Genomic DNA, 14,742 nt, shown 5'->3' with positions numbered 1-14,742 from the left:
AGAACCATGGTTTAGATGGAGAAAGCAAGTGTAATGTTGGCGAGTTGTTAAACTGCCCTACAAGCTGGCTGCAATAGCCATGGACATGACAAGGGCATGAAGGCTGCCAACATCTTCATTTGATTATTGAGATCAAACATGTACGCCAGTACTTCAGCAGTAGAAAACTAGAGCAGATAAGGTGGCATACGGACCAGATCGTGGGCATCAAACAAGCGCCCCAAATCAGCAACCAGGAAGTTGCGCCTTCCTATGGAAATCCAAGATGGGCATCTCTACTCACTTCACTCTATTTCTTTGCCTTCTGTAATATGTTCCATACTTCGGAGAAACATTAGTGTCTTCATTTAAAGTCTCACACTTCGACACATGGCAACATGCACAAGAAGTATCTTGACAATGAGGTACACGCACTTGCAGACTTGCGGTACTAAATACTGAACAACTCTAGTAGCAGAATTCTGAATACAAAACATTAAAAGCATCAGCGTAAGTTGTAGCAAGCTGCAAATCACCATCTGTGTGATTCAAGTACTAAGCTCCCAAAGTAATTCTCGCCCCCTCAAAACTGCAGATTCTCTGTTAGTCTCACCGGGCAGCCTGCTGTGCTGCTGCATGCCCTGGATCCACAAGGCTCTTTGCTAGCATGTATGTCCTCGCATTAAGGTTCTTCATGCTCTCAATGATCTGCTGATGGCTGCAAAGGGATTTACAGGTACATGTTAAATTCTGGAATAACCAGATAATAAGTACATATATGATGTTATATTAGTAGCATGCTACAAAAAATCAATTTTGTCAACCAGATGCCAGGTATTGAAAATATAATCAAGAATTGGCACGCGGTGAGTACATATGCCTCAGGCAACTTACACATTAACATGATTGGTCGTCATGATGAGAGTTCCTGTCACTGAATCAATCTTGGCATCTAGTTTCGAACTCTTGACCAAGTTCATTATCCACAATTCTGCTTCATCGTAGGTCATGTTCATCTTCTCCGCAAGCATGCTGTGTATTGAGAAACATTAGAACTTCTTAGATTTACTAACAGTTTAGTTCATATGTGATCTGCATACAATAAACATATCATAACATGTGCAACTAGAACAAAAGCTCTAGCAGGTTTTCATATAAAGGACGAAGCATAATACTATCAAGAAACTATGGTTTTGCTGATATGCTGAAGGGAGAATAGATCCATGCAAATTTTAATTAAAGGACCAGCAGCACCATAAATAGTTCACAAGTACAAAGCATATTGCTTCCTCCAATCAATGATTGTGACTGAACCATGGATAGTCATTAAAAAGTGGACATGGAAGCCAGAAACCCACCCAATATCGATGCACCGATGTATACGGCAGTAAGTCTCGAAAATGAATAGGCGAGCATTTTCGAGGAACTCATCTCTCAAAGGAACAGTGATGAAATTCCCTTCTTCAATGCGCTTTCCCAGGAAAGGATCATTCAATATAACCTACAAAGGAAGCCATTAGATAATGAAAAACGTAATAGACAGTTTCTGTGCCACATGATTATTACTGAGACAATAGTTCCACAAAGTGATAAAAGGTTAAAAACTGAGTTGGGTACAGAAACATACTTTATAATTTAGACTGAAAGACAAAAACAAAGGGAACACAGAAACAAAGAGAAAACTTTCAACTTAAACTGGTACAGGGCTGTCTAATCTACAGTTCAATACCTTATTGGTGCATACAGTTCACTAACAGATGTAATAATCAAATTTGAATTAATGTCACAGAATATATGTATGCTTGTGACATGAAAATTGTTAGCAGATGGGAACTATGCTTAGGCATAATATGGAATACCTTCATGTTTTTCCAATGTTTCAACAAGCATGACAGCACAAATTCGGTAAGAGTAATGGGCATGGAGATGGCTAAGAATGGCAGGCTTACCTGCTCACAGTCAATGAGCTTCTGTTGTGCACCAGCAAAATCATAGTTCACGTACAAGCATTCTAGGAATTCAGTTATGGGATCTTTATAGGTCTCTTGCTCCTGCTGAATGACTTTAATCAATTCTTTAAGCATGTTTCTTCTCCTTTTGTTCACAACAACTGCAGCAGCAAGGTATCTCAGAAGATGGGGTGCGTTTGTCTGAATAGCATTCAAGTACCTGGACAAGAGAGAATACTAGTAAAAAATTAGGGTCATCTAAACATCACATAAACAAAATTAGTTTAATTTGAATTGGGTACCAAAAACATAGTAAACTTGAACTTCTATGAAACATTATTATGAAACATTTCGTGAACAGTATTCATCAAAGTATAAACATCATTCACATTTCACTGTTATGACCGGTATCGGATACACCATCCGCCAGCATCCATTCGGGCCCCTCCTTCGCCCTCTTCGACACCATCCGCCAGGCTACTGCGGCGGCGCCCGACGCCCAGCTCCTGCGGCAGCAGTTGGAGGCGGGCGAGTTGGAGGCGCCATGGCGTCTGGCTGAGGGGCTCCTCTTGCATGGGCGCCGACTTCTACATCCCCAGTGATCGGGCCTTGGTCCGGGACTGGGTGCGCTCTTGCGAGATATGGCAGGTGATCGTCCTTGCGCTCTCGCGACCGGCGGGGATGTTGCAGCCGCTGGAGGTGCCCTCCCAGGTCTGGGCCGACATCTCCATGGACTTCATCGAGGGCCTCCCCAAGGTGGGCGGCAAGTCCGTCATCCTCACGGTGGTCGACCGCTTCTCCAAGTACGCCCACTTCATCGCGCTCGGTCACCAGTACACCGTCGCGTCCGTTGCTCGTGCCTTCTTCGACGGCATCGTCCGCCTCCACGGATTTCCCGCGTCGTATCAGTGATCGGGATCCGGTGTTCACGGGGCACGTCTGGCGTGACCTTTTCAAGATGGCGGGCATCAAGTTCCGGTTCAGCACGGCGTTCCATCCTCAGACGGACGGTCAGTCCGAGGTGGTTAACAAAGTGATCGCCATGTACTTACACTGTGTTACAGGTGATCGTCCTCACGCATGGGTGGATTGGCTCGCTTGGGCGGAATATTGCTACAACACCTCCTACCATTCCGCCCTGCGTGCCACGCTATTTGAGGTGGTCTACGGTCGACTACCACCGCCCATCTTGCCGGTCGACCCGGCGACCGCTCGGACGGCGGCAGCGGGGGAGCTTCTCCGCAGCCGCGACGAGATACTTGCCGAGGTGCGGCAACGTCTCGTGCAGGCCCAGCAGATCGCCAAGCACTACTACGACGGCCATCATCGCGAGGTGGATTATGCGGTGGGAGACTGTGTGTGGCTGCGCCTTCTTCATCGATCCACCCAGTCCCTCGACCCGCGTGCGAAGCGCAAGCTTGGTCCTGGCTACGCTGGGCCCTTCGTCATCTTGGAGCGCGTGGGAACACTTGCATATCGCCTTCAGCTGCCACCAGGCTCTCGCATACATGATGTCTTTCATGTGGGACTCCTGAAACCATACCATGGGGAGCCGCCTGCAGCACCGCCGGCGTTACCACCGATCGCCGATGGCCGTCTCCTACCGAGCGCGGCGAAGGTGTTACGCGCCCAGCTCCGTCGCGACATTTGGTACTTGCTGGTGCAGTGGGAAGGTCTTCCGGAGGAGGAGGCCACTTGGGAGAAGCGCGATGAGTTCAGCCTGCACTACCCCGACTACCAGCTCGAGGACGAGCTGTTTGCACAGGCGGGGAGAGATGTTATGACCGGTATCGAATACGTGAGGAGGGGGCCCAACCGTGGGCCCAACTAGGGGATTAGCCCATTAATCTTTATCAGTTTAGCTCTTTATATACAAGTTGTAAACGAGACAAACGGCAAGCAATAATAATTATCATTATTGCCGACTCCCTGAGGAGTCGGTCTCCCTAACCCTAGCCGCCGACTCTTTCCCTCGCCCGCGCACAACGGCGCCCTGCCGCCGGCGTCCGCCGGCTCGACCGCACACCACCCCCTCCTTCCCCTACAATCTACGCCCTAGGTCGGGTAGAGCAGTTGGTTCTACCATTCACACTAACAGCTCATAACATACAATAGCAGAAGACCGAGTGTTAAGTTATCAGATTTGTTTGCTTTTACCTACATTGAACTGTGGAAGAAACTAAGGATATCCTGCTCACTAGTTATACACAGTAGTTGGGGTGAGTTCTATAACTATGCCACTAGAGTACTATCTATTGTAACAGCATGATACATGAGAAGAAAATCAAAATGAGCTTCGAATAAACAAACCTGTCCTGGAAGAATAGATCAATGATTCCATTCTTTCCATTTTCATGGTTAAAGAAGATAAAGAGACTCCAATGCATCAGCCATATCCTACTGTGGAGTTGATTTATAGGTGATGAGAAGTTCTACAAGAAAACAGAGAAAAAAAAATAAGGCAAACACGCAATAAGGGAAATGCTATAAATAATAGAAGGCAAACCTTTGAATCAATGATCTCCTTCAACCTATTAAGCTCCTCCTGCGCAACATCCCAGTTCTGCATCAATATCTCTGCTGCCAGCTTTCCCCACAGGGCGCTCAAGCTTCTCTCACTATTTGTGCATAAAGCACGATACTGGTACAAGAAATCAGCAGCACCAGAGTAGTTACCACACTCAAACTGAAACTTAGCATACTGATACAGAGCTTCAATCTGATCTGGTCCAATCTGCACAATTGACAGGGATTTGATTAGTTGGCTAGCACATAACACATCCGAATAATACAATTTACTCTCTATCATCAAATCGGTGCTAATGTGCACAAGGCTTCTTGAGGACAATTAGATGATCATGTACTCCTGGAAAACAACTAGACTTGAGAGATGAAGTTAAGGTTGCCCTGCTTAAAAAAGAGTTGAATGGATGAAAATACAAAACCAACATCAGAAATGTGCCTCCCCACTCCTCCGTCAATGTGCGTAATCCACAGAAAGATCAAGCATCGTGTGTAAAGCTAATAATCATTAGATATGTCCAACGTCGAATCCTAAGCTAACAAAAAAGATCCATACGCATCTCGACATGCTAAATTCAGAATGCCCACTAATCAAATTTCTATACCAGCAATACTACAAACTCGACAAGCCGCGCAACCCATACGGACCTGGTAGCGCTCCTGGAGCATGTGGATGTTGTACTGCTTGTCGGGCCTAAGCTCCTGCACGAGCTGCTGGTTGGAGAGGAACGCGACGATCGGCGCGGCGGCCTCGTCGAGGGTCCTAAGCCTCGCGACGACCTCGGAGCGGCGGGCGACCATGTCGGCGGGTACGTCATCGGTGCCGTGGAGCGATTTGTGGATGTCCATGGCGTAGTCGACCATGTTGGTGCCACTGAGGAGGCAGATCTTGCCCTGCAGGATCTCCTCGTCGGCGTAGAGCTGGCGCTCCTGGAGGAACTCCAGCATTGGGAACACCAGATGACAGTCCATCTGTGCCGCCATGAGCGCCGTCAGATCGTACTGCGCCATGGCTGCTCTCTCCGGTGGTTGGAGTGTTTTTAGGGTTCGACAGTGGCGGCGCCAGGTGGGAAGGAGAATACGGGGAGTGGAGGAGGGTTTGGGCGGAAATGCTATACCTACGGATAGTTACGGACGAGTTACGCGATGACAAGGCCTAGATCCGACGTGGAGGCTGGACGGAATAAAAAAAATAAACACGATGTGCCGCTAATTTTGGAACTAAAAGTCAACCTACCCGAGAGTGGTACTACATCTTATTTAATACCATGGTACCACTTTTTAAAATTTACATTTAAATGTTAAAAAAATTAAAACAAAAATTTTAGGTGTTCGCAAGATGCGTGTGTACGTGCCCAGTAACCTTGATAACCAAATTCAAAATACCCTAAGAGCAACAAAAATGAGAAATCAAGCATAAAAAGTGTCACATAAAGATAAAAACACAAATGACATTATTCACGTATCATTTGTCTTTTTTTTCTCTTGGTGTATTTTAAATTTGTCTGTGAAAAATCTAGAAAATGTAAACACACATCTTGTCAACCACCACAAATTTATTTAGAAATTTTTTAATACTTAGAATTCAAATTTTGTGAAATGGTATCATGGTACCATATAAGGGATGGTATCACTACATATTTTCCCAACCTACCCCTTATATTTTGCCCTTCCGCCCTTGGTTGATGAGCGGTCGGCCATATATACGCAGATCACCATCTTCCTCAACCCGCAACTAGACCTCGTCGTTGTCTTTGTCGGGCTGCTCGCCGGACGTGCCGCTGATTATGCGAAAAGCTGAAACTGCACCGTAGGTATTGCGTCTGGACGTCTGGCTCAGATCGGGGAAGACCCAGCCTCCATGCCATCGTGAATGACCAGGCCACGTGGAGTAGCTCACTGTTGTCCTAATACTGCAGTTAGACCTCGTTGTCGTGCCGCTGGCCGAGATGCTCGACGGACGCCCGCACAAGTACCTTGATGGACGGTGGAGCTGATCGAGTTCAACTAGGTTTGCCATCGTTAAGATCGATCCAAACTGAAAATGAGAAGATGTGAGATAGCAATGTAAATATATAGTTTCATGCTTACTGCTTATTCTTATCTAGCATTTGGTAGACAAGTATCAAAGTATGCATATCACAAATATCACGGTGCTCATTCATGTAAAATTATTGTTTGGTGCAGAAATCATTTAACGTTGGCCTTACCAACATAAATCCAACTATCTCAGCTACATTACCATTTGGATGTTCATCAGCCGTTGTTTCTCCTCCAATTCTAATATACAAACATGTTGTTTCAAATTCAGCAAAGCTTTGCTCTGTCCATGCTATGGAGCCACTACTATCTCTCACTTAGATCACACATTCGAGGATACAAGACCACAAGGGCTACAACGCACGATTCTTCAGCAAGAGGAAGGATTGGAGGAACATTGGTTCGAGAGAGAGAGAAGCAGAGGACAGGGAAACTAGACAAATCACATGTTGGTCCAACGACAACCGGTAACCCCTGGAACCAGCCTACTTAGACACGCCATCTAGCTGCCTTCGTGCCCCTTCTAGACGTCGACGAGTTGACGTGTGCTCGTCCCATTGGTGCCTCACTGAGTCCACTTGGGCCCACCGATCCTAGCTGGCCTCCTTCCAGCCCTCTGGAGCCTGCGTCGTTGCTTGCCTGAGGAGGAGAACTCCACAATATTCGTCAGGTCCATGACATTACCCACCTCTTGAGTACCAGCTTAATCCCAAGCTGGATCATCCAGAAAGCGCTTCTTCGTGTCTTCCTTATCTTCCCAAGTCGTGATGCGGGCTAAGCCTCGATTGTGTCGCCTGAATTGACCAAGAACACGAGGGGAGAGAGATGAACACGAAGAACTCGGCGAAGAACACAATGAACGCACGCAAAACACACACCAAGCCGATACAATTCGGTTTGCTCCCGACAGCCGAACCACTATCCCGATAGAATCTCTCGAGAGAAAGACATGAGGTTGAATCCCCTAGAGAAAGGTCAGTATACGATCGATAGAGTCACACGTGTGAGAGACCGGCGGTAGAATCACATGTGTGAAAGACTAATCATATAAGGAGTGCCTTGATACAATAGATTTGGTAATCTAAGGAGGGGGTTTCCCTAATCCCAAAGGGATGGTGGAGGCTTGCCAAGTTCTCAATTCAACTCTACCAAATGAAGGGGGAGGTGGGATCCTATATATAGGGAGCCACTAAGGAGGGGTAGTTTAGGCATACAAATGGATAAGGGTAGCACTTCTTGTAGCATTCCGGCAGTAAGTTCGGCGGGCCGGGCGTGGCGTCGGTATGCCTCAAAAGGGGTTCCGGCGCGCCGGTTCGTACGTTGGACTGGTTCGGCGTGGGGGTCGGCAGTGCCGGTTTTCACCAGCTCTTCTTCCTTCTCCTCGACGATCTCTTCCATGCTTCCACGGCCTCGGCCTTGAATCCTCGAGCCTCTATGGCGTCCTCCACTTCCTCCGTACTTGGTGATGTATTCCTATCATGGTCATATGACGGAGGATGAAGTAGCATACCATTCATGAGAGACATTTGTAGGCACGCATAAAGGAGAAGATTCACCTTTATGTGACGTGTCGACATTGACGCACATGATGCGGTGGAGACCCAAGGTCGGGCTGCATCATCTCCCCCACTTGAAAAAGAGTCGTCCTCAACGATAACTCATCGTGAACATATAGAGGAGGTAGATGAAAACAACTCTTGAATGTACCTTTACTAGTCATGAGCTCTATCAATAGCACAAGACAATCAAAGCAACACTCAAAGAGTAGCCAAAGTTCCACAGGTTTAGCAAGGAAGCGCAAGTAGAAGGAGGTTACCTTAGCAAGATGTCGGTGTGCTCTCATCGAGAGATCTTGTGTAGTCGAAGTGGTGGGTTCGATTTTCTCATTGAAGCACTTGCGAAGGTAGCTCTCTAAAGCTCTTTTGGTCAACCCGTGCTCAATCGAGGTTGACCTTGTCTTCCGCGTGCCTACACACACAATAGGCAAAGCAAAGAACGTGTGTGCATGCTATATGAACACCTCATCCATCATGATGTTCCATTTCTTTTACACATCACCATTAGCGTTAAGCAAAGCATCATAATAGATATGGTGAATATGCGGAGTAAACATGGGAGCATGCTCAACATGTACATAAGCAAAATCTCCAGAATTTGAGAGAGCTATGGGGGCAATCTCACTAACAAGCACACAAACATAATTGCAAACCAAGCATTGGAAAGAGCAAGTTTTCAACATTTTGGTTGCATTAATGTGAGAATATTGCAAACATTGTGAACAAAACATGTTCAAGGTTTTATCATAGCATGGCATGGTCAAATTGCCACAAGCAAGTAATTCCACATGTTCAACATTGTTATCAAGCAAAACATGGCATGGGAATAAGAACGGAGCATGTGACATAGCAATTGTATCATCAATATCATGCATGCACTCATCAATCTTCATGTCCACTAGTGGAATCATGGCATAATCAACACTTATGTTGTTACCTTTGTAGTCCCGCTCATATGAGGTAGGTGTCGTGGAAGTGGTAGGCTCCATGTGGCCTCCATGTTCATCTTCAAGCAAGCATGGTGTGATATCATCATCATTATGCACCATGTACATGATGTACCTATGGAAATAAAAGAGGACACACTAGAGGTAGATGGTAAGTTGTTAGAAACCGAAATGGCCTCACGTGATCTATCAACTACCACTCTCTCACTTGGTGTGATACTTATCTCTCTCCGCATGGTGACAAGATGAAATACATATTGCGGATGACCTTCCTCAATGCATCGAATAATGAAGCCGAATATGAAGCTCTTCTCCATGGGATGAAGATGGCAAAAGCGTGCGGCGCAATGCGCCTGAAAATCTTTGGTGACTCTCAGTTGGTAGCACAAAAAGTGATGAACAAGTGCGACGCAGTCAGTGATAGCATGATAGCATACAAATATGCATACAATGAACTCGAAAAAACCTTCGACGGGTGTGAAGTAATGATGTAGCCCCGCCTATCGTCGACGCCACACCATGGCCACGGAGTCCCCCAAGTGGACCAACAAGCGCAACCCCGCCTATCATCGACGCTACGCCATGGCCAAGGAGTCCCCCAAGTGGACCAACAACATAAACCCCCGCCATATACGTCAAGGTGAACTCTTTCCTCTCGACACTCGACCTCGTCAGTACCTTGGATGGAATGCTACCTCATGTCGGTGTGTTACATGTCATTAGGTACAAGAGTCATCGAGGAACCGGAGAGAAGGAACTCCCATGGTGCAAGGAAGAGAGAAGAAGAAGAATGAAGGAAGAAGGAGGGAAGAGGAAGAAGAGACGAGAGGAGGAAGGCCGCCCGGTCACAGGCCCGGTCTGACCGGGCTCCCGACCGGACCACCCGGTCCACAGGCCCGGTCCGACCGGGCTCCCGACCGGCCTGGCCGGTTTTCGACCGGAACGTCGACCGGTGCCATCCGGAAGCAATCCCGGGGCTCCCGAAGCCTCGCCCGGTCACCGCCCGGTCCAGGATCCGGTTGTGGACCGGATGGGCCGGTCCCAGGCCCGGTCAGACCGGCCCTGTGACCGGATTCGTCGGGTTTGACCCACCAACTTGTACCTTTTCGACCCATGCTGCCTTGTATGCCTATATAAGCCCCTAGGTCGCCCCCTTACCTCTTTAGACAAGATTTAGGCTTAGACATGGATTTGAGCTTTGTCTCCCTAGGGTTTCATCCCCTTTGTATCAAGGCTACCCTTGTTGGATGATTGGATTTGTGAGTGTGAGATTCTAGTGCTACCCACTCTCTCTCCCACTCCTAGATTCATCTCCCTCACCGATCTCTCACTCCGGGATTCTACCGCGCGTCTCTCCCGGGTTGATTCTATTGGCGCGGTCCATCGAGCCACGGGGGTAAGTATCGATTGTATCGGGTTGGTGTGCGTGCGTGAGTTCTTCGTGTTCATCGTGTTCTTCGCGCTCTCCCTCTCTCCCTCCTTGGATTTCGGGTCAACCGCAAGATCGGGCCACAAACGGGGTCTTAGACCTCATCATATGGTATCAGCAGCCTTTGGTTTCCGCGGATTTGACCCCCCACCCACCCAATTTCATCTCTGAAAATTTTCCCCAAAAAATCCCCAAAAATAGCCCTAATTTGCCTTTGGACGGATCTGCGATTTCGTTGCGTTTTGAGTGGTTTTAGTCCATGGATTTGGTGTTGGAGTGATTGATCTACTACTTCCCCATCTTTTCCCCATCAATTTCGTCCAATTTCGTTCGAATCTGAGCATTTTTGGTCTGTTTTGGTGAAGAACAGGCTGTGTGTTCATCTCCCTCGTTTTGGTCAACGCTTGATCCTCGGGCCACCGCTGCTCCATCCACGCCGTCTGGCCCCACCCGCCGCCGCTCGCCCACCGCGCAAGCAGCCAGGCCCGCGCCGCCTGGGCCAACCGCCGCCTAGCCGCTCCTGCCCGCCTGGCCCCTGGCCCTGCTCCCTCCAACGCGCGCCCGCCCTGCCGCCAGCCAAGCCCCGTCGCCAGCAGCGCGCTCCCGCTCCACTTCCTCTCCCGCCGGCCCAAGCCACCCGCCCGCCTGGCCCACTCGCGGCCACCACCGCTGCTCGCCCGCACGCCTCTGCCCGCGCGAGCCAACGACCACCGCCCCAGACCGCCGCCGCATCCCGCTCGCTCCAGGCCGCAGCAAAGCAGCCCCAGCTTCCGCTCGATTTCCTCCAGATCCTCACGCGCAGAATCTGCCCAGCTTCAGCTCGCACGCCCAGCGCAAAATCCGGTCAGACCGGATTTCTGACCGGGCCGTCCGGTCTGCAACCGGGGCTCAGACCGGTGCCATCCGGACCAAGTCCAGGGGCCCATCCGGTTCCAGATCCGGTTCTGGACCGGGCCGGCCGGTCCCAGGTCCGGTTTGACCGGGTTCTGGACCGGGTTTGACCCAATTTTCGCCCATTTTGACTCCACTTTTTGCTCCAAATTTTGACAACTTTCCGGCGCCCGTTTGACCCCACACTTTCACAGTTATCCCCTTTCATCTTGACTCTATTTTTGACACCGTTTCCGAAATTTTCCGACTCCAAAATTTTGACACCTTCGATCGCTCGTCGTGTACCAAATTTTCGGGCATTGACTTATTTTGCCCGGTTTCCGTTGTGGAGTGCAAGGATTGTCCATCGAGCTTCCGCGTCTACATCAACACCGCGGCGACACCTTCGGCACCCCGGACTCCGGCGCAACTACGACACCATCGTCGCCATCATCGCAAGTTGTGTGTTCCGACACCGCCTAACTTTTCATCTAGGTATAACTTGCTCTCCACCTTGTAGCCCCTCTTCCTTTTGCGATCTATCCTACGAGCATTGCTTATCGAGTGTTGCGAGACATTGCACGTGGCCCCGATTGTGAGGTGTGTGTGTCGTGTGGAGTAAAGCTTCTAAGAAAAACTCGTGTGGCAAGATAGCAAAAGCGAGCTAACGCTAACATAGTGCGAGAAAAAGCCGCCAAAATACAAAAATAGCACAAGTGTGCATAGTGCCATCATACATACCAAAGTGTACAAAGCGCCACCATAGATACAAAAGAGTGCAAGTGCCACCAAATACAAAAGAGGAAAAGCTTTTAAGCAACAAGAGAGAAAAGAGAAGAGAGGCCGCGTGTAAATCTTGTTGTCTCTTCGTTTGCAACCAAGCTTTGATCTCTTCTTGTGTTAGTGTGACACCGAGCACCCTTGATTAAGGGCTTCATACACTTTTCCGCTCATTCCTTGGTCGCACTAACCCCGTTCATCTCGTGTGTGTGTTCCATATCTTTTCCGTGTTTCTAGTGATCATCACTTTGACATTTGATTTCGTTGGACTTCACCCACTCTTAACAACAAACTTGATTTCGGATTTCGTCTTTTGGTTTTCCACCACACTCACCTACCACCATATTTGCTAGCTTTTGCGTGTGTCTTTGTGTGAGTGCCCGATACAATTGTTCTAACTCTCGGTTTGTTGGATCACCCCAATCTTGTCATACCACGGTAAGATTGCGAGGTAGTGTTCTTCCACTAACATACACCATATAGATACCATCGTGCTAACATGGATAGCGAAGATGAAGATACGGAGGAGTACACGGAGCACTTCGAGGAGGATACCTCTTCAATCACCGCGGATGTGGAGGAACATGTGGAGCTCTACACCGACTATGGCTCCGCGAGCATCACCAACATGACCGACATCGAGGAGCTCTACACCGACTATGGCTCCGCGAGCATCGCCAACATGGACGACATGGTGGAGCACCACCTTGAGGACGACATCAACGAGCTCTACATCGACAATGGCTCATCAAGCGTGGACGACATGGTGGAGCAACGCCACGCTTACGACATCGACATCATGGCGGAGCCTCAACTCGACTCCACCTTGTACAACGCCGATGCTCCCACATACCCCTACTCGGCTAATGGAGCTACATATGAAGATCGAGGACCTCCACGATGGCACCATCTTATGGATCATCAAGAGCGTCCCCAACATGATCGTCGTCGACATTGGTCTCCGAGCTCCCCAAGGCGCCATCATGAGAGTGCTTATGCACAAGATCATCGACATCAAGGACATCATATGGAGCATCAAGAACGCCCCCAACATGAGCCATCATCTAGGCATGGCAAGGACCGTCATCGACTCACACCATCTCATGATCGTTGTCGACCACCACCACCTCATGGTCTACATCGACACCCGTCCACACATGATCTTCGACGACACCACTCAAGACATGGTGATGAGGCAAGAAGACGAGAACCTCGACATGAAGACCTTCCTCATACGGCGACTTCTCCCTCTTGTGCCACCACCATAATGGCCCCTACTTCGCCATACGCCTATGGACTCCGATGCTACAAGTGCAAGCAACAAGGCCATCCTCCACGGGAATGTCCCAATCTCCTATGTGAGGTGTGCAAGGCAAAGGGTCATATGGCATGGCAATGCACAACGCCAAGCGCCAAGAAGCTCTACTTCGACAAGCTCAATACACAAGTCTCCAAGATGCCACCACTTGAGGACGACTTAGGAGGCGAGGGAGTTGAGCATGGTGAGCATGGGATTCTCCCTTCACCTACGGAGGCGCATGGAGTTGAGCATGGTGAGCATGGGGATTCTCCCTTCACCTACGGAGGCGCATGGAGTTGGGATGGTTGAGCATGGGATTTTCCCTTCAACCAAGGAGGCGCATGGAGATGAGAAAGTCGAGCCTACTCCTATATGCTTGATTGATGAGTTGGTACCAATCCCATGTGAGGATGAGAGCCACTTAGCCCACTTGAGTGAGAGTGATAGTGAGTTGAGTGACTTCCACCCCATATGTGAGTTTGCGTGCTTCCATTTGGAGGACATGAGTGATACACAAAGTGAGTTGAGAGAGGTAGATGATAGGTCCATGGAGGACACCGCATTTGCTAACACATTAACCTCTCCCTCGTTTGTGTCTTCTTATGTTGCACTAGGTTCCACGGAGGACAAGTTCCCGCTCATGGAGAAGATGTACATGGTGCATGAAGATGATGATATCTCACCATGCTTGCTCCACGATGGACATGTCGACCACATGGATCCTCCTACTTCCACAACACCTACCTCAAATGAGTCGGCCTACAAAGGTAACAACATAGGTGTTGATGATGCCATGATCCCACTAGTGGACATGATGACTCATGAATGCATGCATGATATTGATGACCCATTTGCTACGTCACATGCTACGTTCACTTTCCCATGTGACGCTTTGCTTGATAACATTGTTGATCATGTGAAATTGCTTGCTTGTGATACCATGATCATGCCATGCTATGAGAGCTTCAATTTTTCCACCATTGCTTGCAATATGTCGACCATTTGCTCTTTACCATGTATTGCTTGCAATGACAATGATGAAATTAGCTTCCGCATGCTTTGCCCAAAATGTTTGCACTACTCCATGATCGTTGCATCCAAGATTGTGAACAATTCACCTTTCTTATGCTTGGTATGCAACAATGCTTATTTCATTGTCCATGAGATGGCCCCCATAGCCTTCTCCATTTTTGATGATCATGAGTTACCACATACCACACATGCACCTTCATGCCCTTTGCACTCTCGCCATGCATTTCATACTATCTTGCTTGACACTAATGGTGATGTGCACAAGTCTTGGAACATCATGATGGATGATGTGTTCCTCTACCATGCACATACGTTCTTTGTTTTGCTCATTCCATGT

The 14,742-nt window shown here is 48.6% G+C and overlaps 1 protein-coding gene across 1 annotated transcript; it reads right to left on the bottom strand.

Moving 5' to 3' along the window:
- Positions 1–279: 279 nt before the first annotated feature.
- LOC124676802 (eukaryotic translation initiation factor 3 subunit E) lies at positions 280–5,559 on the bottom strand. The gene is made up of 7 exons (XM_047212828.1): positions 5,100–5,559; positions 4,435–4,662; positions 4,239–4,360; positions 1,929–2,148; positions 1,338–1,480; positions 874–1,011; positions 280–697 (listed from the first exon to the last, which is right to left on the bottom strand). Exons 1-7 carry the CDS (start codon positions 5,460–5,462, stop codon positions 589–591), a joined length of 1,323 nt encoding a protein of 440 aa, XP_047068784.1. The 5' UTR covers positions 5,463–5,559; the 3' UTR covers positions 280–588.
- Positions 5,560–14,742: the final 9,183 nt, after the last annotated feature.

The sequence above is a fragment of the Lolium rigidum genome, chromosome 7, assembly GCF_022539505.1.
Source record: "Lolium rigidum isolate FL_2022 chromosome 7, APGP_CSIRO_Lrig_0.1, whole genome shotgun sequence".
NCBI lineage: Eukaryota > Viridiplantae > Streptophyta > Magnoliopsida > Poales > Poaceae > Lolium > Lolium rigidum.
The sequence above is the reverse complement of the archived record's forward strand: the minus strand, read 5'-3'. Positions and strand labels throughout refer to the sequence as shown.

What these genes read in the sequence shown, in the direction of transcription:
- LOC124676802 (XM_047212828.1), bottom strand. Translation starts at nt 5,462, where the DNA reads ATGGCGCAGTACGATCTGACGGCGCTCATGGCGGCACAGATGGACTGT. An exon ending in GATCTATTCTTCCAGGACAG is followed by an intron (nt 2,149 to 4,238) that starts GTTTGTTTATTC and finishes TCTCTTGTCCAG; the next exon opens with GTACTTGAATGCTATTCAGA. An exon ending in CATCGGTGCATCGATATTGG is followed by an intron (nt 1,012 to 1,337) that starts GTGGGTTTCTGG and finishes CTCAATACACAG; the next exon opens with CATGCTTGCGGAGAAGATGA.